The sequence below is a fragment of the Botryllus schlosseri genome, chromosome 10 (assembly GCF_051294905.1).
Source record: "Botryllus schlosseri isolate E-star chromosome 10, Bs_hap1, whole genome shotgun sequence".
Lineage (NCBI taxonomy): Eukaryota > Metazoa > Chordata > Ascidiacea > Stolidobranchia > Styelidae > Botryllus > Botryllus schlosseri.
The window spans coordinates 15,078,500-15,100,872 of NC_137245.1; the positions used below are offsets into that span (position 1 = coordinate 15,078,500).

A 22,373-nucleotide genomic window follows, 5' to 3' on the forward strand; every position below is an offset into this window, starting at 1 on the left:
TACTCGTATTTTGCTATATTGCCTTTATTTGAAATTTGGATTACGCATGCGAGGTACGTAGGCAGCGTAATCGTGGCACATTAATGAACAGGCTTCAAAGTAAACGAATTTCCTGTTAAGTTGATACAGCCTACGGTTTTATAGTCATTCATAAAGCATGTTTTATGTCTTGAATTCCAAGCAACCTTTCGGGGGCCGCACAGAATGGCTTCTCGGGCCGCACTTTGCCCAGGTCTGGTGTACAGTGTACTGTGTCACGTTAATAAAGGCTGTCACTTCATTGAAAGATAGGATTGGAATTACCAATATGACGTCACGTGACGTCATGATGTTCACGTTCGCGTTCACACAGAACCTTTAAAAAAGGTTCGAGTTCACGCGAACCTGAACCTTTCAGAGGTTCACACCATCCCTACAAAACACCAACTAAAGCTTAATTGCCGTGAAACAGGTTTCTTTGATTCGTATGTAGGAAGTTCAAATGTTTGCATTTTACTTTGCACAGTAACGGTATGAAAGTACAGAATGTTCCGACGGCATCGGAATTGATAAGATCGATTTTACGGTCACGTCTATTGACACAGTGCTTTTGGCATTTTGAGGCTATAACAACTATAGCTGTAAGCGTAGTATTTTTGCATCCCTTTTGTTCCTGAACTCACCTCAGGTAAAATACCTGTACAGCAGTATTCTTGCAAATTTTTGCTGTCCAAAATACTCATGTTGAATAATGCTTAATTCTGTTGACAGCCAACTAATACGACTTGCACCTAATTCATTTCGCAGAGTATTTAAGTGTAATTGTATATGGTGTGCACTGTGGAACAAGGGTCGTCAGCCTTTTTCTGCTCACGGTGCACAAAATAAATTACAAAATGCTGTTAGCCCAATGAGGTTTAGTCAAAGACATCAATACTTAACGATACCAACACAATAAATTGTTCTAGTAAAAATTCATTGGAATTTATTGATTATTTTTTTCAGAACACCGGACGAGTTTCGGCTGTGTCACCGTGGTGTCACGTTTTGGTCGCCATGGTTGTCGCTACTGCAATACGACGGTCGATTTCTCGGAAATTTTGCTGCCACATTGAAAACTGCCACAACCGAACTGCCTGCGCTTACCGTTGCTGGCGTGAGCTCAGTTGCGAGTTTAATCCAGTTGGAATGAACAGGTTTTTGGCAATGTATTGTGTGACTGTCAATGACGACGGCTTTCGCGTTGCGTTTCTGGCGTTCAGGGTCTGCATAAACAACATAACATATCAATGTGGGTATACTGCCGCTTCGTTAGGTGATAAGCACACCGGGATTTGCTTGTTGAGAAAAATGGTTGCACCGAGTCGATAAACTCGCGGTTCCTGCACAGTGCACACCTCCATTGTCATATAGCTGTGACGGGAATAAACTGCCTTCCCTTCATTCGTCTCTTCCATACTTCTCTCCTGAAATCGTTTGTATGCAATTACCGCGTAATGACGGTCGTGTCTGAACTGTCAGCATATTTTCGGGAATATATGGAGCTTTTCCGGTGATACCAACTGTCGAACGCAGGTATTTATAAATGGAAGTTTTAGTGAGCGTTTTGCTAAAGAGCTTGTATCGGGCCGAGTCAATATAGCTTATTTACTGATGCTATGTGCATACTTCGAAAATAATTGCTCAAACAGCTTCCGAATCCATTTGTCAGGCTATGTAGAGAGCATATCAAGCCTCGGAGCTGCGTTCCAGGATCAACTATATACTAGAGAGTCAAATTATGGCTCATGGTTCCCAGTCAACGGTCCATCGATCCATTAGACAGTAGGATATTTTAATTAATCAGAGTTCTTTTGGCTGGAGTACATGCACGTCGTGCACGTATAACAGTGATTCCCAGCCGCGACTCTCAGAGACGCATGCGCAATGCGCATCCAAGCTAGCCTTCTTGCGAGTCCGATTGAACTCAAATGCCATGAAAATATAATAAACGACAGGTGTTGTTTGTTTCGTAAATTTCAGTTTATAAATGCTAAAACGAGAGATATTAGTTTTGTCTAAAGCCGACTATTATATGAACCGGCAGTTCAGCGCTGGACATTTTCTCGCTAAGAAGACACGAAATAGACGTTACGTTTCGAGCAACGTGCGACCATGCGACTCCGTGCGGTGTGTGCGCTGCCAAAATGATTGGCGGCGATAAAACCTTGAAAAAATAACCGCCGCTTGTTGGCCAAAACGTTCGACATTGATATACGTTCACTGTTCGAAATGATCAGCGCCAAATAGCGCAGCGCCCGTTGCTTGAGCCGCACGTATCAAATGAGACTCACGGAGGACAATAATGAGCCCCGTGTCTGAATGCGAATATGGAATCGTGCTCATCTCACGAAAGTTGATATTATTTTAGTTTCGTCTGGTAGGCTACGTGTAAGCGATTCCAATATAGGCTATATGGAGCAACGACAACCTTTACCTCTTTACCGCGACCTTTGTAGCTCAGTAGACAATTCTAGCGCCTGACCGACGTTAATGTGACATCAAACTAACTTGTATGATACATTGATAAAGGGGCGGGCACATTTTTCATCATTAGGACATATCATCGTAACAACATTGGTTGACCAATGACCAGTCATGGATTGGATATGGTAGCGAACGCAGTTGGCTAGGAAACGACCAAAGCAACCACAGAATCATTGCGCGACTAAACATAAACGGTGCAAGCATTACGTACAGCGACATGTCTAGTGCGGTAGCAACCAATAAATTAAGAATCACTGTCGTAACCGAGGCCGTGGCCACCTCCAGATAAACGGTTGGTGGGGTTCATTGCTTGAAACGTTAAGCATGATAAAAATTAAAAATGTTTGGCACGCCAGTTGGTAATAATTTCACATTTTGTGACATTTTGGCACGCTGCATACAAAAGGTTGCTGGCCCCTGGTGTAGGCTTATACTCCCATGCAAGTCCTCGAAATTCTTGGCAAAGCGACGGGTGATATTGATTTTATGAAATTGCACGAGTGATATGGTGCATATTTGAAAATCCTTTCAGGTATACAGTTAGAATACGGTTGTTGGAGTCTGTTAATTCTTGTCCTTTCATCAGGATATGTTGAAAACATAATGGAATTGCCCAAACGTACCAGAAACAAACGTCTCTTTCCTGAGCAGCACACGATTAAAAGTTGGTGTTTCTAGGGCGCATCATTTTCCTCTGCTGTTCGCATCTGTTGTTGTTGTTGTTGTTTTTGTTGATGTTTTGACTCATAGTCACGGTTACATTGGTCATTTTACATCAGGCCGACATCTTTCATCATTCTGTATTAACCGACCTTTAGCACGGCCCACTTCTAGGCTTAAGACACCGCTTAGGCAGATCAGATGGCGAGGAGGAGTCTCGGTAGACTTCCAAGTCGACCACGGTCGGACTCGAACCCACAATCTATTCGTGTTGCAGCTGTAAACGTACCACTATACGCTATCTCGCCACCGTTTGAATCTGTTCTGTGGGGGCATAAGGGGCGCTACTATATTTAAATATAATTTTTTGAGATTTTTTTTCAGAAGACCAGGCCATTGCACATAACGTAGTTGTATGAGTCAGCATTTTAAACATTGTATTTTAAATATTGCCATGTTGTTGGCTGCGTATTTGTGACTCTCCATTAAGAATGCTTTTCCGTTGCGTTTCGGGCGTTCATGGATTGTATCAACAACGTATTACATAACAACAGCGCGAGTACTGCTGCTTTGCCGGGTGCTCTGCACATCGGGGTTGTTTGTTGAGGAAAATGGTTGCGCTAACTCGATATACTTGCGGTTCCTACGCATCCCCATTATCCCTGATGCGACGAAAATCAACTGTCTTCCTTCATCCATTCATCCCTCCCTTCCATATTTATCTCCTTTACCGAATCGTTAGTGTGCAATCAGTGGTTGATTTGAGGGTGGGTGAGGTTGACGTTCACCCAGGGCCCCCTGATCGAAGGGCTCACTCTTTGGTCTAAGCCAGTGATTCCCAACCTTTTTCGACTCATCGCCCCCTTATAAAGCTCGGACGCTCGAATTTGGCCCATTATAATTAAATGTGATTCGGGTTTCTTTGCCTGTCTGGGACCTTTTGAGTCGAAAGTGATACAGCAGTGCGACCAAATATATTTGAATTATACTATTTTGTGACTATTATATTCTCCATGAGACGTGCATATACCAGTTTCGCTTTTTGGCTCATTTTATCCTGAACATAGTGTGCCATTTTTGAGTTTTGGAATTGGATGTCAGTGTCACCAACTTCTTCCTGATGGTAACTAGAGTTAAACCATAATACCGCTGTCAAAGAATTGTAATGTGGCCTATGATCTTGACATTTGCTGCCTTGTAGGATGTATTTCTTGTATCGCAATATTTGTTGGAACTGTACTGTAATACAGGGATTTTCAACCTCTCAGAATTGCAGCGCGGGCCGGATGAAATCATCTGGCGGGTCGTATGCTTGACACCCCTGTGTTGGAGGCTTTTGCGTCATCGTCAGACGGATTGGCACCACAGTTAACTCTTAGATTTTGCAGTAGTACCAAAAGATATTTACTGACTAGTTCGCTATGACGTTCTATGGTGGAGACATATGGATCCCTGATAAAGCTGTTCACGAAATAATCTGGGAGAAGTTGCAAAGCAATGGCAATGAGATAGCAATAGTAAGTAGCCTATTTGAATCAGCATGGCCTTTGGATTAAACAGGGTAGTATCGAGGAAGCAATAGTATACCGACGGGGTTCTTCACCGAGTAAACATTGAAGGATTGTGATCAATGTCCCCTCCCTCTAATTTTTCGTGAGTCGCGCGCACTCACCAACTCACTTCGCTGTTCCTTGGACAACAGTACGTAACATTTTGAGATCCGAAACTGAGCACAATGTGTTGACTGAAAAAATCACTTCGGCTGGACTCCCGATTTATCCGCCTTTTTACCGGTAATGTAAAAAACAGATCGTCAATTTGACTTGACTCCCGAACTCCATTATTTCCCCGAAACTTCGACGTTCGCTGCGTCGGAATCGCATTTTATCGCATTTTGTTGCATTTTCTACATTTGCACATCGAAAATGGTCGTCAGTTTGGTCTGACGATCATCAGTGCCTTCTGCAAAAGATAATATAAGAATTCTTTTTGTCCGCAGCATAGATTTTCTTGTGCGCGCAGCATTTGTCAGCAGTGTGCGGCCGCGCGCGCGCGCAGCTTCGAAGGAACATTGATTGTGATCGATCACGCTTTTTCGCGCCTATCCGGAACCGATGGTGACGAATATAATCAATTGTGGTTGCTTTTCGATAATAGGTTGATGCATCTCGTGAGGGTATGACTATAACATACAAGGAATTGTTGGATAACTCAAGGAAATGTGCGACCTATTTGCAAGGAGTGGGTATTAAAAAGGGGGAATATATATCGATGCTTGCATCAAATAGCCTCGAATTCGTCTATGTGATGATCGGAATAATTGGATCTGGCGCAGTTCTGGCTCCTTGTACAGTTTGCTTTCAAGAATGTAATATGATAACCGCACAAATGCTTTCATTCGGTGGAGGATTAGGATTTATATCTATAAATTTATAGATGAAATGCTTCATGAACTCGGTACCACCCAGCCAAGGGCGATATTTGTGGACGAGGAGGAAATCGGTAGGATAGAAGCAGTAAAGGAGAAACTCCCATTTCTCGAGGTATATCTACATTTGTCAGCATGCCTTGACAATCCCCTGATCATCAGTTAGACGTCATCATTTCAGGTCCTCTCTACTGTTTACTGACACTTTTCTTTATATGTACTATAGGGTTGTTCGGAATTGGTCGACTTTCAAAAAGTCGTGGTTTCAGTCCGTTTCCCATGCCTTATATCTTAAAGACGTTTTCTAGGTACTTTTTTCTGTAGTTCATCCCTTGCATCTGTGTACATGTTGAGGAGGAGTGTTTAGAAATGACTTTTTTTCTCAAATTGTACTAGCTACTTGATACAATTGTTAGGTTATACCAACTTTAAGCCTACACACCAAATCAGGCCCAATTCCAAACAGTAGCCACATTGCTATGGTGGTGGTGGTGGTGGTGGATGAATGGGTTGATTTTTCGAAGTTTTGTATGATCATTGCCGGAGATCTACCACGGCTTGTAAGGGAATGGCCTGTGTTTTCTGTCGTCATGAATATTGTACATAGCGTGGTCCGTATTTATTTGATCACACGCGATGCTGCATCGGTAAGTTATGGACCACTATTCCCGAATTCCCGAGCACTCGTGAAACGCGGATCACTATGTCATTCTGACACTGGATGACTCAACCTGATGGTGTTACACAGCTATAGCATCAATATGAACCACGATTCTGTCCCAATCATATACCCAGTCGAAAACATGACATAGGTCTCTGTCGTTGAATAGGTTTACATGAGCTTTCAGAGTCACACATTTCGATGAATTATTGTGCAAATTCGAAATCACTGCCCTGGAGAGTGTCAACTACCAGTGAATAAGATATCGATGTTCTCTAGCTGTAAGTTCACCTTCTTTACTGCATGCTGGTACAGGGCGTCTTCTAGTTATGTTTAGTCTTATTCTCGTTGTCTGATTTTAACTTTCGACACTTCATCTTTGCCGCCAATCGTCCCTAATCTGGGACTCCCTTATCATGACAGGAGGTTATGTCTTATAGTTCTTTAATCGTCTCAAATGAGCATTTCTGCATCAATTTTCGAGATATCTTCAGGGGTTATTTTCCTATCACCCATAGCTTATGCGCATAGCTACAAAGCCCCTTTGTGATGTTGCCTCATCTGGAACAATTGAGCAAACAGACTTTTTGCAAATGATAAAGAAATAGAAGGAATAGCATTTTACCATGATCGGGGGTCCCAGATAAGGAACGATTGGTGCCGAAGATGAACATTGTTAGTTAAACTCGGGCAACAAGAAAAAGCCTGAACTGCTAGAGGTGCATCACAGCAGCAAGTGGCCAAGTAAACATTTAAAGAACTCATCTATATCTGCACAAGCAGCTGATTTTTCCAATAGCAATGATTTTTAAATTGCACAGTAGATCCGATCATCCGTCTACATTTACTACAGTGAAAACCATTGTGAACCAAATAAACGACAGAGAACTATGCCAGGTTTTTGATCGTTGATTTGCTTGATATGGATAATCGGTTCACAATCATGGTATGGTGGTAAAACTCCATTGGACGTGTCTTCCAGGTTCAAAATGGCATAGCTATCCAGATTTCATGAGTGCTCGGAAATTCATGAATAATGGTCAAGTACTTAAAGATCCTACTGAACGTATAATAAAATTAAATACCGACTAAGATCTGTACGTACATACCAGACGACAGAATACAGCAAGACTGTCTCTTACAAACCGTGAAAGCTCTCCGGCTAATATTTCAAAATGTCGATCAACCAAGCAATCTGATTGGTATTAGGATTTCTGTCACATAAATCCATTTCTTTGTAATGTTGTTTCGCTTCGATATCCATTTCTCCGTTATGTTCTTACAATTCATTAAATAATATTGTAGGCCTACTTACAATGTCGCTGTGCGATTGGACGGTGGATTTACCTTAACAGCTGGTACTCCGACATATATTACAGTTTATTACGCTAAGTAAAATCGCTGCACTCAAATTTTAGGTGAATCGCCCATTTTTAGCCAATGTTCTTCCAACTTCACATGCATATTGCATACAGATGCAAAGGATATGTTACAGAAAAAATGTAGCTAGAATATTTACGGCATAACGCATTGGAAACGGACTGAAAACCATGACTTTTTTAACGTCGGTCAATTCTGAACAACCCCAATGTACAAGCTTAGAGTGAGTCTCTATAGATTATGAATACCAACATACGACGACTTTAGCCTTACAGGGATGATTCTACTTTGTGTCGTGGAGCACAAGGCCTAAAAGGCAGAGGTGGTCAAAGTAGTCAGGAAAGCTACTCAAGTAGAAGTAGAAGTAGCGACGAAAAAAATCTACTTAAGTACGAGTAGAAGTACTTCTTTCACAAGCAACCTGAAGCTGCTTGAAGTAGAAGTGGAATTTACTGACTTTAAATCTATTCAAGTAAGTAAGTAGTTGTGAAAACGATCGCAATTCGTTCGCATGGACTGTTAAAAGTTGCAAATGAAGCTATGCAGTAGGTGTAGAGAGCTTGATTCATATTGATGCATCCCAGGATGTGTCAATTTTTGACAGAATAAGCATTCTTCCACATCATGGGATGTAAATGATAGTACTTATATATAAATGCGGTACTAATCCTTTGTTTATTCGAACACCCCGTTTTAGAGAATATCATGGCATGGCGCTCTCCCCATATTATAAGGCCCCTATAGTTCAATCGAAGAGCAATACGTAGAAGTTTTGTCGGATACGGCTTTAACACTTTGCGCGATTAGCATTTGTTAATTAAAATATGGCCGATCGTGAAAATGTCATATAGTGTATAGCTTTATTTTCAGAAAATATGTGGCATTACTACAATTGCTTTTATATTTCAACATGTATGTTCTCCAGACAAAAGAACTGAAGCTATAATTAGAACTCAACGTATAATACTCTTAATTGAAAGGAAAATAGAAATACCACTTCTAAAAGGCGTAAAATAGATTTCGTTTTTTTTAGAACGTTACAACGATCTGCTAAAACAGGTCTAACGGTAAAAAATCAAAGTCCACTTTTCCAGATTAGGACACATCATGAGCTACTAGGTATAATGGGTGATTGCTAGATTGCAAGACGGCAGTTTCAAACGTTATGGAGGGCCATACTTAATTTGATGAAATATTTGATATATGCAACAATGCGGTGTGAACTGAACCAGGCAACCCGATATCTAGATTATATTCAGCGATACTCTCGTTAAAACGTATTTGTCACTCCCTATCTACTGTACGCGAAGCGCAATGAAAATTCTGGGTAATACATGACTTTGACGAAAATTAAATGCTGGTACTATACGTGAAAACAGCCCCGAAATTCCTTAGACTATCTTTCTTATTGGGGGGATTAAACTATTTCTACTTGACAAACTGAAAATAGCGAAAAGTAAGTAAGTAGTTTACAAAATATTACGAAGTAGAAGTAGAAGTAGCGAAAAAATATCTACTTGAGTACGTAGCAGAAGTAGAGGAAAACTACTTGGGTACTCCGAAAAAGTGGAAGTACTTCGTTACTGACCACCTCTGCTAAAAGGGCGATAAGCTCAACTGTGTTGTGACCATTATTACATACATACATACTTTGTGAACAGCTGCTGAAGTGTATTACAAACTGACCTGTTGTACACAGGAAATAGAGCAGCGACAGTACAAGATCCATCAGCAATTAAATGGTGTGCGAATCATTCATGGGATTTCCCCCCGTTTAAGTCATATTTTTATTCTTTACTTCCATCCGTATGTCGATTGAATACGATAGTCATTGTTTCCACTCACACTTACAGCCTGCACCTTATATTTGATAACTGGTATGTACCAGGCAGTGTTGGGATCAAGTCATTACCTTCGAGTCACGAGTCATCTCGAGTCATTGCACATTTTGACTCGAGTCAAGTCAATCAATTTTCGAAGGTGACTCGTGTCAAGTCAAGTCACTCGTTTTTTGGAGGTGACTCGAGTCAATTCAAGTCAAGTGACGAGACAAGTCAAATTGAATTTTCTAAGTATCAGTGACGATTTAATGTCATTACACTTTGCTACCTGCGCGAAAGACAGAATAATTGGACATTTATCTTGAATCAAATAACGAATATAAAGTTGCATGTGCATGCAAGAACGCTCTGTATCGTACACGCACACCTAGAACTGTAAATAAAATAAGTGACTAACTGTATAGATATATGCTACAGTCTCTTATTATCCGCCAAGAGGATCGAACACGAAGCCTCGAGAAGTTGAAAAAAGTGATATGGCACAAGGCAGTTCCCATCTACACATCCGTAAGAATATAAAAGCATAAACTATATTTGCTCGATTTCAATCATACAAGAGGGTTGGTAAAGGTGATCGTTGCGCAATGTAAGCAATGAGTCGTATCAGAAACAGAGATACGTCGCTAGTAAATTAATCTACTGCTACTACGACAACGTAAGCTGTGGTAATTTCGTTTGTGGTCAATTTATTTGTGATGTAACAATAGAGGATCATCATTGAAACGCATAATCACATTAATCAGTGAATGACTGGTTAGTTGCTACTCTCACAATGTGACACAGGCGTATCGCGAACAATACGAACATACAGAAAATACAGTGATTTAATCGACACGTTTACTTGATGACTTGAAATTGACTCGTTAGGTCTGCTCCGAGTCACGAGTCAATCCGCTTTTTTGAAGCGCCGAGTCAAGTCAAGTCAGTTTTGCAAAGTGACTCGAGTCAAGTCAAGTCATACGAAAAAGCTGACTCGAGTCATCCCAACACTGGTGCGAGGCCCACATGCAATATGCTTGATGATGTTATTATCATATGATCATTCCAGGAGTACAATATATCATGAATTTCTGATTCGAAATAACGCAGACATCGTGACCATGTATGTGTAGTGAGATTCCTTGACTAGTTGCACTAATAAAATAACTGTAGCTGAACTGCTATGATTTTGTTATTAAATAGGCATGCTGTTCCAGCATATTTTTGTGATTGGAAAAAGCAAAAGATACGTTACAATGGACGAAATACTGGCAGCAGAAAACTCGGGTACCTTTTGCGTACTAATACTGTAGACACATAACTGGTTCAACTATTATCATCACAAATGACTGACAGATCCTCCGCGGAAAGTAGATATCGACCCAAAAAATGACTTTGCCGCGGCTGAATATTCTAGTGGAACAACTGGTCTCCCGAAATGTATGTCAACAACTCACGGGGCTATGATTTTGACGCTACAGTCGAAGTTGTGAGTATTTTTATTAGGAACAGATTTCAATTATGATATTCGCCCTCATAACTCGCCAGTTACATGAGCGGAGGACTGTTTTACACCGATCGAAGCATGGACCACCCAAGCGGATTTATGTGCGTGTTATCGCATCTTCTAACCAGGCGAAAAATCATCATGGAACGGGAATTTTCTCTTCACTTAATTTTCAAAAATATAGAGAAATACAAAGTAGGTTTCAATTTGGCCATCACATGTCAGAAGCTATATATTATGACATGACTTGCGCTTTCACCACTATAGCTAAATGGATACTATGTCTTTTAACAGACTAAACCTATACTTCTGTGTCCCTTTTCTCTAACGTCGATTATAGATTTAAGATATATAAATGACAGCTAAAATTCCTTTAAGATAAAACCTGCAACGGCCGTATTTCCTGTTGGCGAGGTTTTGTTACAAGTTACATGTATTTTCGAAAGTATTTACACAACTATGGCATAATTTAATAATACATCTTACAAAATAACACTTTTTTTACGTTGGTAAATTCATTTTTTTCAATCACTGTTTTAAACATGTTTTACACTCAGAGTTTAAAACACAATTTGTTTAAATTACATTCCTAGTCGTAGCAATCTATACCCGTGGAATGATTTGAGCCAAATTAAGGAGGAACACAAATCGCGAATTTATGCAATATAGCACAAAATCAAAAGATATATTACAACAGACGAAATGAATTGCGCTCATGCTACAGCCAGTTTTCCAGTGATCCGTGCACGCAGGTCTATTTGAAGCACAATTATGAGATATTTATTTTGCAGGTAAATGTAGCGACCTGCTACCCTGCGTCGGTGATAGAAATGATCAATGCGATTGACGAAGACAAATACGACCTTTCGTCGTTGAAGACGATTATTTGCGCTGGAGCGCCAATACCGCCTGCTGCAATAGCCCAAATGATAACCAAATACCGTGTCACAGTTTTAGTTGGTAATACAGTATTCATATTTCCGATTTGTTTCAAAACAGTTAACCAATTAACCAGCGAATTTGTAAGTGATCTCATAATTTCACACGATTTTACTATGCCCCATAAAACCTAAAACATTCATCAATAAGTATACCACAAACTCTATGGACAAGTGCTTCCCGAACTTGTTGAATAAACGTATCCTATCGAGCACTTTACTGAGCTCACGTACCTCATTGCTATATCAACCGGAATAGACCAACTAGAAAGTGCTGAAGGCAATGGCGTGGCCAGTAGGGGGCCAAACGGGCCATGACCCCTCCCAAATTTTTCGAAGATTTCTGTCAATTAATATAAGGTGGATTATTCTTCAGCAGATGTACTCAACCGTAAAGTTGTATTCGCGCCTTGAGTGATATCTAATTTCTGTAGTTTTTTCATTCATGAGTACTCGACTCTATAGATAAATCAAAATAGAAAATAGGCCTAAATAATAATACGTCTGATGTACAGGATTCAGTCCATCCGTATGCGTGTGTGCTGCCTGCGTTTGCGGAACTATTAGGTACCAGCTTTTCGGTGCCAAATAGACACGTGAAGCAGATAGGTTCAGCTAACACGAAGTACGATCCCAGAAAGGTCGCAGCTGATTAAACCGTGGTCGTATACGTCGCGGAATGGCCCTGTCTTTGCATCCTGGGTCCCACCTTCCGAATGCGACGGGAAGAGGCAATAAATGTTGCACGCCGCGAATAAATGCAAATTGGTATTCCTGCGAATCCCATCAACTCTTTTATTATGGTTGTGGTACGTGTGGGCGATCCTTTAAGTGGCGACAACTTTCTCCGAAGGTAACAAAATAACAACATGCTTCAACTGAATAAGTAATCACAAGTGGCCCGCCGACGCTCACCCTCCAGGAACTCGTGAATAGTCTTATCGTGTGATATGAATATATAAGGTAATATGAATCATTGCGCGCCTTCCAAATCTTTGAAAACATCGCTTCTATCAGCTCTAACAGTAAATCTTATAGTGATAACTAGGGCAAGTTTTTGTTGCCGTCAAATCCGACGAAAGTTGCATTTTTTTCACAAAAGTTGCATTTAATTTTCACAAAAGCTACACTACATAGTTGCATTTATGGACCAGTCCTTGTAATTATTAGGATATGAGATACTCAAATCGATCCGTATCCAAGGTCCTGTAGCAAAACTCAGTGTCGGCGACTTCTTCAAAATCAATAGCCTGAAAAACTTGACCCAGTGAAAATATAATTTTCGGCGGTCTATCCTGAATTTACGTCAAATCAGCAAGGACCTCAAATTTAAATGACAGTTAAATAATCAAGCGATATATTTACATATAGTGCCAAATATTTCCAGTAACAAGTTGGATCCATGAAAAATCGAAAATAATCTTGGAAAAATTTACATGAAAAATGGAAAAAAGCGGCATGAAATATGTTGAAAAGTTGAAAAAAATTGTTTCAAAAATGCAGAAAAGTTGCAAAAAGTTGCACTATAGGATTCCTCCAAACAGCCTAAAACACCATGCTACTGCTACATACCTTCTGACTATTAAGGAGGCTGCCGGAAGCTGTAAAAAAGTTGCAAAAGTTGCAAAAACTTACCCTATAACGTATATATGCAGGACTGTAACAGAGTCGCACCCCAAACCCCCTAATTGTATGGCGAGCTCGAATGTAGGCCATAAATTATTTGGTAGACAAACATAAATTTATAGAGCATTTTTATGTAGAATCAATAAATCTGGAATTTTTCTTCGCGCATTGCGCGATTTAATGTCGTTCTGCATGTTATGATTTTAATATGAATACTAGAGATGAGCGGATTTGAAATTTCTATGTCCTAATCCAATCCAAATCCTAACCTTCAAATCCAAATCCATATCCTAATCCATAACTTTTTCATATTCAAGTCCATGTCCAATCCTAATCCGATTCCAACTGGAAATTCAGAAAAAATACTAATTTATGCTATGGAGGGATTCGAAAATTTTCTTTCACAACCAACGATTCACTTGATTCAAGATAACTTAGTAACCATAAGTACATTAATAACTGATCTGAATAAAGTTTGTCGCCATTCGCCACACGACATCTCAATCTCCCAGAAAATAGGTAAATCCAATCCAAATCCTAATCCGTTCCGAAAAATGTCTAATCCAAATCCAATCCAAATCCGACAAAATTTCACAAATCCTGTTTTTTCAAAACCTAATCCTAATCCATGCTCATCTCTGATGAATACCTCATCCCACAGAAAAAATAAATTTGGTTCAATATAAAGAAATTGGCATAATGACATTCCATTTTCAATTGTGCGTTGTTTATGTATGTGCTCAAATGGTCGGCACCGAATAGTCCTGTCTTGGCAATCTGAGAAAATGCCGCACGTCGGGATGAGCTGCCTACTTAGAATCGAGTGTCTCACAGAACACGTTCTTCTTTATGTTCGATCTGGTACATTTGTGGTATTCCAATATCTTTTAGCTATATAGAAGCCGGGGGTCACGAAATAAGAACATGCAGCATATTCACTATTAACAACGCCAGTCCCCTTGTGGATGGATAAAAATTAATTAATTGTATATCATAAACGAGCCCTACTTTCGAAGACACCACCGCCCTTAGCTTTACCGGTAAAACTGATCACGTGGGTAATTATATGATATGCAGTTACTAATATTGTTGACAAAATTCAGGCATCAATTTGGAAATTTCTTCGCACCAATATATCAAATATACTAGGTGTATGTCCATGCCGACATGACAACGAAGTCGGACTTTCGAGTAGCCGTGACTTGAGAGCTCTAGGGGACAAAGCCCACAAGAGTTCGATTGATCGCCGTATGGGTGCCCAAGACCAGTGCAAGTAACAATAGTATTGACCAAATACAATAATTATACTTTAGAAATTCTCGCGCTTCGCGCGGAAGTGGTGGCACGCTGATTTTCATAACATTATGTCTGTGAGTGAAAGATCACCCTAAAAATTGTGTTTAGCACCCAACATGGGCACAAGACAATAGATTTTTACTATTTCTTCATGTCGTTAAAAGGGGGCGTCTTCTATCTCATCATATTTTTGACCCCACTCAAATTTATTTTCTAACTACGCCCTTGACTGAAGGTCACTGTTTTATGTTGAGCACAAGACCATAGTACCGAAATCACAAATGGTTTGCTGCAAACGCCACATTTAGTGCGGCTGGTCCGGTATGGAGTCTTTTGAAATTATGTGACGGTTTGATAACTAGAAAATACCGATACTGTGTTCGGATTTTTACTTTGATGTGATTCAATTATGTTCTTGCAGCGGCTATGAGATATTATTTGCAAAATTTTTTCATTATGTGGATCTCTCCTGACTCGCGCCGCAGTTGCACAATCGGTACTAGCGCTGCAGTGCATACTGATAAATATCTATCACGAGCCGCAATTCAGCCGCGAACAATCAAATATACCAGGCTGTTTATGTCATTAGGTCATTGCTACATTAATGAGCTTCAGTAACTTATGACGTAAAGCTTTCCCTACTTCATTTATTAGTAAGGTCCGCGTTACAAAGCAAATTATAAAGCTCATTTTATATATCATGTCAGTTAAACAAATTTATAGGTGTGCGCACCACAGTTTTGGAACCACTGCCATAAAAAATCGCAGTAGAGCTCTAGTGTATATATTTAAACTTTTATAATGCGACGGATTTACATACACTCCTCGGCATAAATAATATATAGCATATATAGCGCAGCTCCGGAGACGCTTCCGCCAGCATTTCGTATGAATTCGCGATATCAATTTCTTGCGATATCATTTTTAAACTGCTTAAATCATTTTCTAGTCAGTCAACTTATGAGCTTATAATGATTGGGTTGTCAGGTCATGACATTAATATGATATATGGTCATTTCGATAAGTGCTTTCTAGCAAGGATTTAGTGCAGGAGCGGTTACCTTCTTCAGTCAGTCGGCCTGATATGTGAAGACGAAGTAGGCCTACTTGGTGGCCATACTCCTGAATCGATACAATAATCGCGTGTTTATCCACCAAGACAAGGAACAAAACGTTTTTAATGTAAACTATAAGACTGAAGCATAGAGACCAAAACATTATTTGATGAATTTGTTTGCGTAATGCACTTCAATAGCTGTTTAAGTCAATGAGACATCTGCGATCGATCAAAGCCGTCAAAAAGTTCTTTGGGCTCGAGCTGAATGTCCGATGTAGAAACCGTGCACTGTACGTTAACATAAGTTATATTGATACACAGCTTTGTTTTCTTAATTTTCAAGCTCGAAAATATTTGTTTGCAATTGTGTATACACTCGAAGTAGTTTCATAGCCATTTTTCAAGTTGTCAAATTTTGGTTCATTCAGCGAAAAAATACTCTACAGCAGAGGCGGCAAACCCGTGGCCCGCGAGAAGGTTTTGCGTGTGAACTTGCAAGGCCTACCAAAAATTTAATTATTCTGGCCGCAACACTTGGGATGTTGATGACTAAAATATCAGTTCCAACGCATTGCCAGATCCATGGGCCAGTAATATTTTGGTAGATCTTAGTACAGTACAGTAAAGTAGACTCTTCTGTGGTAGATTTATCTAAAGTCAAAATTTTCTTCACGCTTCGCGCAATATGTTGTCACCCGATTTTTTGCTTCTAATATTGTTACCCACTCCTGAAAATAGAACTAAAACGCCTAATGTACCAGATTGAGTCCAGCTATATTCGCAATTACGGTAGAAAGTGTCGGGCAACATGCGACCTTGCATTTGCGCTCGCAGAAGAACCTAAGCACGAAATTATTGAGGCTTTTGGTATCAATGTGTCCAAGCGCCGAATGGTCCTGTCCTTGCAAACTGAGCCCAGAGATAAAAAGCAGACCCACAATATACTCAAGTAACAATATTATTGACCTATATACTTTGAATGATTTTCGCAGTTAGCGCGGCTAGTAGCACGCGCAATAGTTCGTCCGATGCGTGTGGCCCGTTGGCCGAAAAGGTTGGCCACTCCTGCCCCACAGTCACTGTAATTTGACGTGTAGTAGGCAAGTAGTGTGGATGGCGGCAGAATTTGGCCGCGGACCACAGTATTATGCAAGACCGGAAACTGTCGGTGGGTCCCTCAAAATATCATCGCGGGCCAAGGCTCTAGCTTTCGGGTCGTATGTTGCCTATATCTTATTTTTGAGCTTCAATTCGCGATTCGCACCGTATCATGCACGAATCAAATTACGCTCAACCTGGTCCTGATCTAAACCGTGATCTTGTCTGCATTTTAGGATATGCGATGAACGAAACCGGCATCGTATCAGTGGGACCGGTAACAGGAGCTGATTTGATTGGAGCCGCAGGAAAGATACAACCAGGAGTCAAAGTGAAAGTAATATTTCTATTTTAGCGAACTCGTTTGAAAGGCGGTCGAACAACCTTTATCAATATACAGATCGTTGATTTGGAAACGAGGAAGGAATGTGGTTACGGTTCTGCCGGAGAGATTTGTATTCGCAGTCCTCAAGTTTGTTTTGTTTTATTCACACAACATTGTTGCTTATCGCCCAAGGTCATTTGCGCCCAGTACAGTCATTTCAGCAACGTCAGATGTCTTTAGGGTCTTTTGTCATATTACGAACGACTTCCATGCACTCGCTCCTCCGCCATCAGTCACTCTCGCTTTTCATGCACCCTTAACCTGGTCTTTACTGACGACTTTCCTGGCTCGGCTCACCATCACTCTGGCCTTTTCGAACCCCTGCTAAGGCAGTGAGGTTATAGTGATTGCCAGAACAGATAAACCACCGACACGACCGACACATAGAAACGTGACGGAGTCGATGCGAACCAATAACCATTGATGTCATGACGGTGTCGCTTAGCACGCTGCGTCGCTCGCTTCCCTGCAGCCCTCAAGTAAAACAAAGACTGCTCCCTGGAGAATGATTCGAAATTTAGAATTGATATATCTGCTTTATTCCATTCGTCCACCAACGGCGAGACCATTTAAAATGATAACCCATGTATAGTATCTAATATTATAACCGAGGCGACCTTCCAATATTGCATGTATTTCGTAAGCTGTTCAAAACACCCGGTTGACTCTGTTCTGCATGTTAGGCCACCAAAGGATACTTGAATAACACGCGGGCAACTGAAGCATTATTCGACGACGATGGGTGGTTGATGACAGGAGATATCGGATCGATTGACAAATATGGGAATCTGCGCATTACGGATCGCTTGAAGGAGTTAATAAAGTACAAGGGAGCGCCGGTGATAAAGACCTTCTTTCAGAACATATTTGATTGGGAAAATCTTTTTGGGGGTCGTTTTGACTGGGGGATATGTGGTATAACGATGGCATCAAAAACCAAAAATGCTCCCCGTCCCCTAAAGCTAAAGCTGATGACAGCAGATATTTTACTAGTTCAACACCCAATTTCATGCTCTACCTGCCGTGGACAAATCCAAGAATCTGCGACTACACAAAAAATATTTATGAACGTTTAAAATTTGTTGCTCACACGAATAATCCGTGGGTGCAAAGACACATGACCTTGGGATGAATGAGATTTACACCAGGACACTCATATTTCCGAACGTTTCTGGCTGTCTCTCATTATCTAACCTAACCACAAGCCAATGAAGAATCTTTGGTAGCTATCTTCAAGTATTGAAATAAATAATAACTCAAATGTAGGAAGAAATCAGGTTTGTATGTCATAACCTTTCAGTTCAAGCTCACGCCTATAACTTTTGCGACTACATACATGTTTCCAATAAATCGATCGAAGACTTTATTAATTTGCGAACAAGTATTCAACGCATAGATATGGGGTTGCATTCCAAACAAAAATCTCATTAAAACAAACATGCTTAAAACAATGCCCTTGTTCAAGACATGTTTCTTTTTTAATCCACAACGTCATGAATATTCAATATAGGGTAAATATAGCTCCTTTGACGAAATAGGCTGCCAAACCCTGTCATATCCGGACTAAAAATACTCTCAACCGCAATTACATCGTCATGCAGCATTTTTATGGTCGACGGTCATTATTCACAGAGCATCCATTCCGTACCGATGATCTAGGTACTATAACTGTTGAGCCGACTATTTCGAGGGATCCAACCGTTCCATATCGTATACGTCGGTCATATCAGGTATAAATCGTCCGTAGGCTCATGCTACGGAAAGTATTTACACAATTATGGCATAATTATACAACTTGTAAAAAAACACAATTACGTATATTTTTCAAAGGCATTTGTTTAAAACACTATTTAAAACATGTTTTAAACAAAGGGTCTTAAACAACCAGTTGTTTTAAATGCAAACCTACATATAGAGGCAATACACTTTATAACTATAGCCAAATTCAAAAACCGGCCAAACCAATGTAAGAAAGCAATGCTTATAGATCAGTATCCAAATGAAGAAAAAAGATAATGTATACAGTCAAAACTAATTTGAAGATGAGATAAAAATGACTGTCGTGTTCGTTTACATTACGTTGTTAGAAGCAATATGTTTTAAAAACGCTACTTTCATACGCCTCGTCATGTTAAACCGCATGCAATTCCTTCGAGGGACCATGGATGTCTCATTTTACCAGCGACGTGCGGTCCAATGAGGCAGGTGAGGCAGTGCCTCACCTGTCGTCTGGATGAGTAAGTGAAAATTGTGAAACCCATCCATGAGTCGTGATTATATTGATGTTACACATCGATGTTCATAAATAACTAAATTTGAACATTTTATTCATCCAACATCATCGATTTGCATCATTATTATTCAAAAATACAGCGCGAAAGGAGAGGTGAGGCACGGGTGAGGCACGGGCGGGTCGTGCCTCACCTGCAACTATGCAATTCATCATAAATAGCTCGGAATTCTTAATAACTGGTATCAATGAAATGGTATGGTCACAGTGATTCCGAAAATATAAATATTAACAGTGTCAGGGCATCGGAACCCCCATAAATCGCCAAGGAAGGTGACCTTCGCCTTTATTACTGACAATGCTATCATAGAGAAACGATAGCTAGGTGAGGCACAAACGAATCTGCTTCATGCGCTATTCGCCAACAATTGGACAATCGAAACGCAGTGAAACGCGCTATCGATTTCGGAATCCAACAGTCTTGTAGGAATTATATAAGTAGCGACGGCCAATGCGTAATTCGCAGCCAATACATTCCCTTACTTATGTAGCTGTTATGTATTTTGCATCCATAGCTACATTAAATTGTGGTATATGATAGCTACTTGCATAGGCTGCATTGTCGTTGTTTGTGTCCTTTATGCTGTGTTCGACTGCAACTGCAATCCCTTTAACCCCTAATTGTGGTATGTGATTGTGATAGCCATATACTTACAAAGCCTGCGTTGTTGTTTGTGGTCAGTGGTGCCACTCCTAAACACTAGATCTAGTTTATTTGGACTTGACCTAGTGCATTTTCTTTCGAAATTCTGCAAATCTAGTGTTTTTTTACTGAAAAAAAAAATTGTATCTGAGGATGCTTTTTTGATGTTCTTCGAATAATTTATACCGGAAGGCCTACTTGAAGAGATAGTAATTATTATTTGTCTAAATTTGCCCATTTAGCACAATTGCTCTCAGTTCTACATGTATTATAGAATGTGGAATTGCATCGGCTATCAGAGTGCAAAGAAAATTCTCTCTATACCCGCTGCTGTTGTTATTCACATTTCAGGTCTCTTTATCAGGTGCTTTACGTGCTTGCGTGCGTGTTGTGTGTGGGGGGTGGGGGGGCGGGGCGTGCCTCACCAGCCATGAACCTCACCGCACGTCACTGCATTTTACCCAATCAACGGGACGTGCCACATCACTAAGGTTGCATTTAAAACAAAACTCAATGTAAAACAAACATGTTTATAACAAAGCCCTTGTTTAAAACATATATTTACTCTTTTTCTTTGTTTTCTTTTTAAGTCATGACGATATGAACATTCAATTGCGACGACATGATGGATTGACATTGGCAATTGAAAATATCGGCTAAATATAGCTCCTTGGACGAAATATCTACGTGCCATAGTTGTTCGACCGACTATTTCAAGGGTTCCAACCATCCCATATCGTGTGCGTTGGTTATGGTTATATCGGGTGGTAATCGTCCGTAGGCTCATACAGCATGTTTTTTGGAAAGTATTTACACAATTATGTCATGATTACAGAACTTGAAAAAACACGATTCTGTTTTTTTCAAAGAGGCCTTTGTTTAAAACACTGCTGTTTAAAGTATGTTTTAGACAAAGTAGTTTAAACAAACATTTGTTTCAAATGCAACCCTACACATCACCCTCTCTCTTTCCTGACTGTATTACTAACGCCAACGTTATCCGGTAATAATTCATTAAAGCCCTTGTAACAGCGCTTCATTAGAGGTACATAACTTGAATGTAGAAGTGAATATATTATTCATGTGTTCTTACAAAGTAAATAAGTCCAATTCCAAAGTAAAATGTGAGGTAGAAAACATTCAACCTTAATCATTACTCGAACATCTGATAGTGTTCTTACGAATCGCAGTCAAAATGTACAGTCTCTATAATTATTGTTCTCGGCCCAAACTTTCCCTAATCGAAATTTTGTTTCCAAATTTTAAGCTTATTCTTTCCTCTGTTCCTGACAGATTTCACCGCCAGAGCTAGAGTCGATAATTATTCAGCACCCGAAAGTTGCTGATGTTGGCGTTGTTGGAATACCCGATGAAGAGTGTGGAGAGGTGCCCAGGGCATTTGTCGTACCCGCTGATAGGACTCTCGCCGTTCAGGAAGTGCACGACATGATCAACAGTGAGTCCTAAAAGTTGAAATATTGAGGCATCCCAAAACCTGTATTTTGTAAAGGTAATCTGGCGGATTTCAAACAATTGAGGGGAGGCATTGAATTTGTGAGCTTTATACCCAAGTCGGCGATTGGAAAAATACAGCGTCGCCAGTTAAGGAAATTGGCCGCGATTTGATCAACATCATTCACAATTCGGTCCGGTATCACATGATGAATGCTGATTGCATGGACAGAACAGTTGTAAAATATCCCCTATGGATTTCGTGATTCATTTGTAATGATATTGCTCATCAACCCAGGAATAATTACGGGAACATTATCACTTGCAGCCTCATTGCGTCTTGTATTTCAACGTGAATGTGTATATTCATCGCCGGAGTAAGCAAATTTCAGTTCACAGGAATAATAAAATCATCGTTTTACGTGTAAATGCTTGGGAACAGGGTAGCGAGAGACTTAGGCCTACCTGTAAATCAACTTTGCGAACGATGTTTGCAAACAGAATCTACGAGCACGATGTAATCTGGATCAATTAGACTTAGCAGCAGTTCTTACTAGGGGTACGCAACAAGGTCGCGGTGCGGCTCCCATCAATGTTCAAAAAACTAACCACGACCTAAAATAACTC

General features: G+C 40.2%; 1 protein-coding gene across 2 annotated transcripts; it reads left to right on the plus strand.

The window, feature by feature from the left end:
* Positions 1 to 4,357: 4,357 nt before the first annotated feature.
* LOC145448344 (luciferin 4-monooxygenase-like) lies at positions 4,358 to 22,175 on the plus strand. 2 transcript variants are annotated; one of them, XM_080326727.1, is made up of 12 exons: positions 4,412 to 4,682; positions 5,323 to 5,533; positions 5,602 to 5,708; positions 10,672 to 10,741; positions 10,811 to 10,943; positions 11,003 to 11,156; positions 11,753 to 11,921; positions 17,213 to 17,313; positions 17,377 to 17,448; positions 18,045 to 18,200; positions 21,588 to 21,750; positions 21,805 to 22,175. In XM_080326727.1, exons 1-12 carry the CDS (start codon positions 4,587 to 4,589, stop codon positions 21,918 to 21,920), a joined length of 1,548 nt encoding a protein of 515 aa, XP_080182853.1. In that variant the 5' UTR covers positions 4,412 to 4,586; the 3' UTR covers positions 21,921 to 22,175. The 2 variants fall into 2 exon arrangements, with proteins under 2 accessions (XP_080182854.1, XP_080182853.1); XM_080326728.1 differs by lacking the exon at positions 17,377 to 17,448 and having other exon boundaries at positions 4,358 to 4,682.
* The last annotated feature ends 198 nt before the right edge of the window (positions 22,176 to 22,373 follow it).

Excerpts from the sequence above, each read along its gene's own strand:
- LOC145448344 (XM_080326727.1), top strand. The coding sequence starts at position 4,587 with ATGACGTTCTATGGTGGAGACATATGGATCCCTGATAAAGCTGTTCAC. Across the intron at positions 5,534-5,601 it reads TACAGTTTGCTTTCAAGAAT|ATGAAATGCTTCATGAACTC; the intron begins GTAATATGATAA and ends ATAAATTTATAG. Across the intron at positions 11,922-17,212 it reads CCGTGTCACAGTTTTAGTTG|GATATGCGATGAACGAAACC; the intron begins GTAATACAGTAT and ends TCTGCATTTTAG.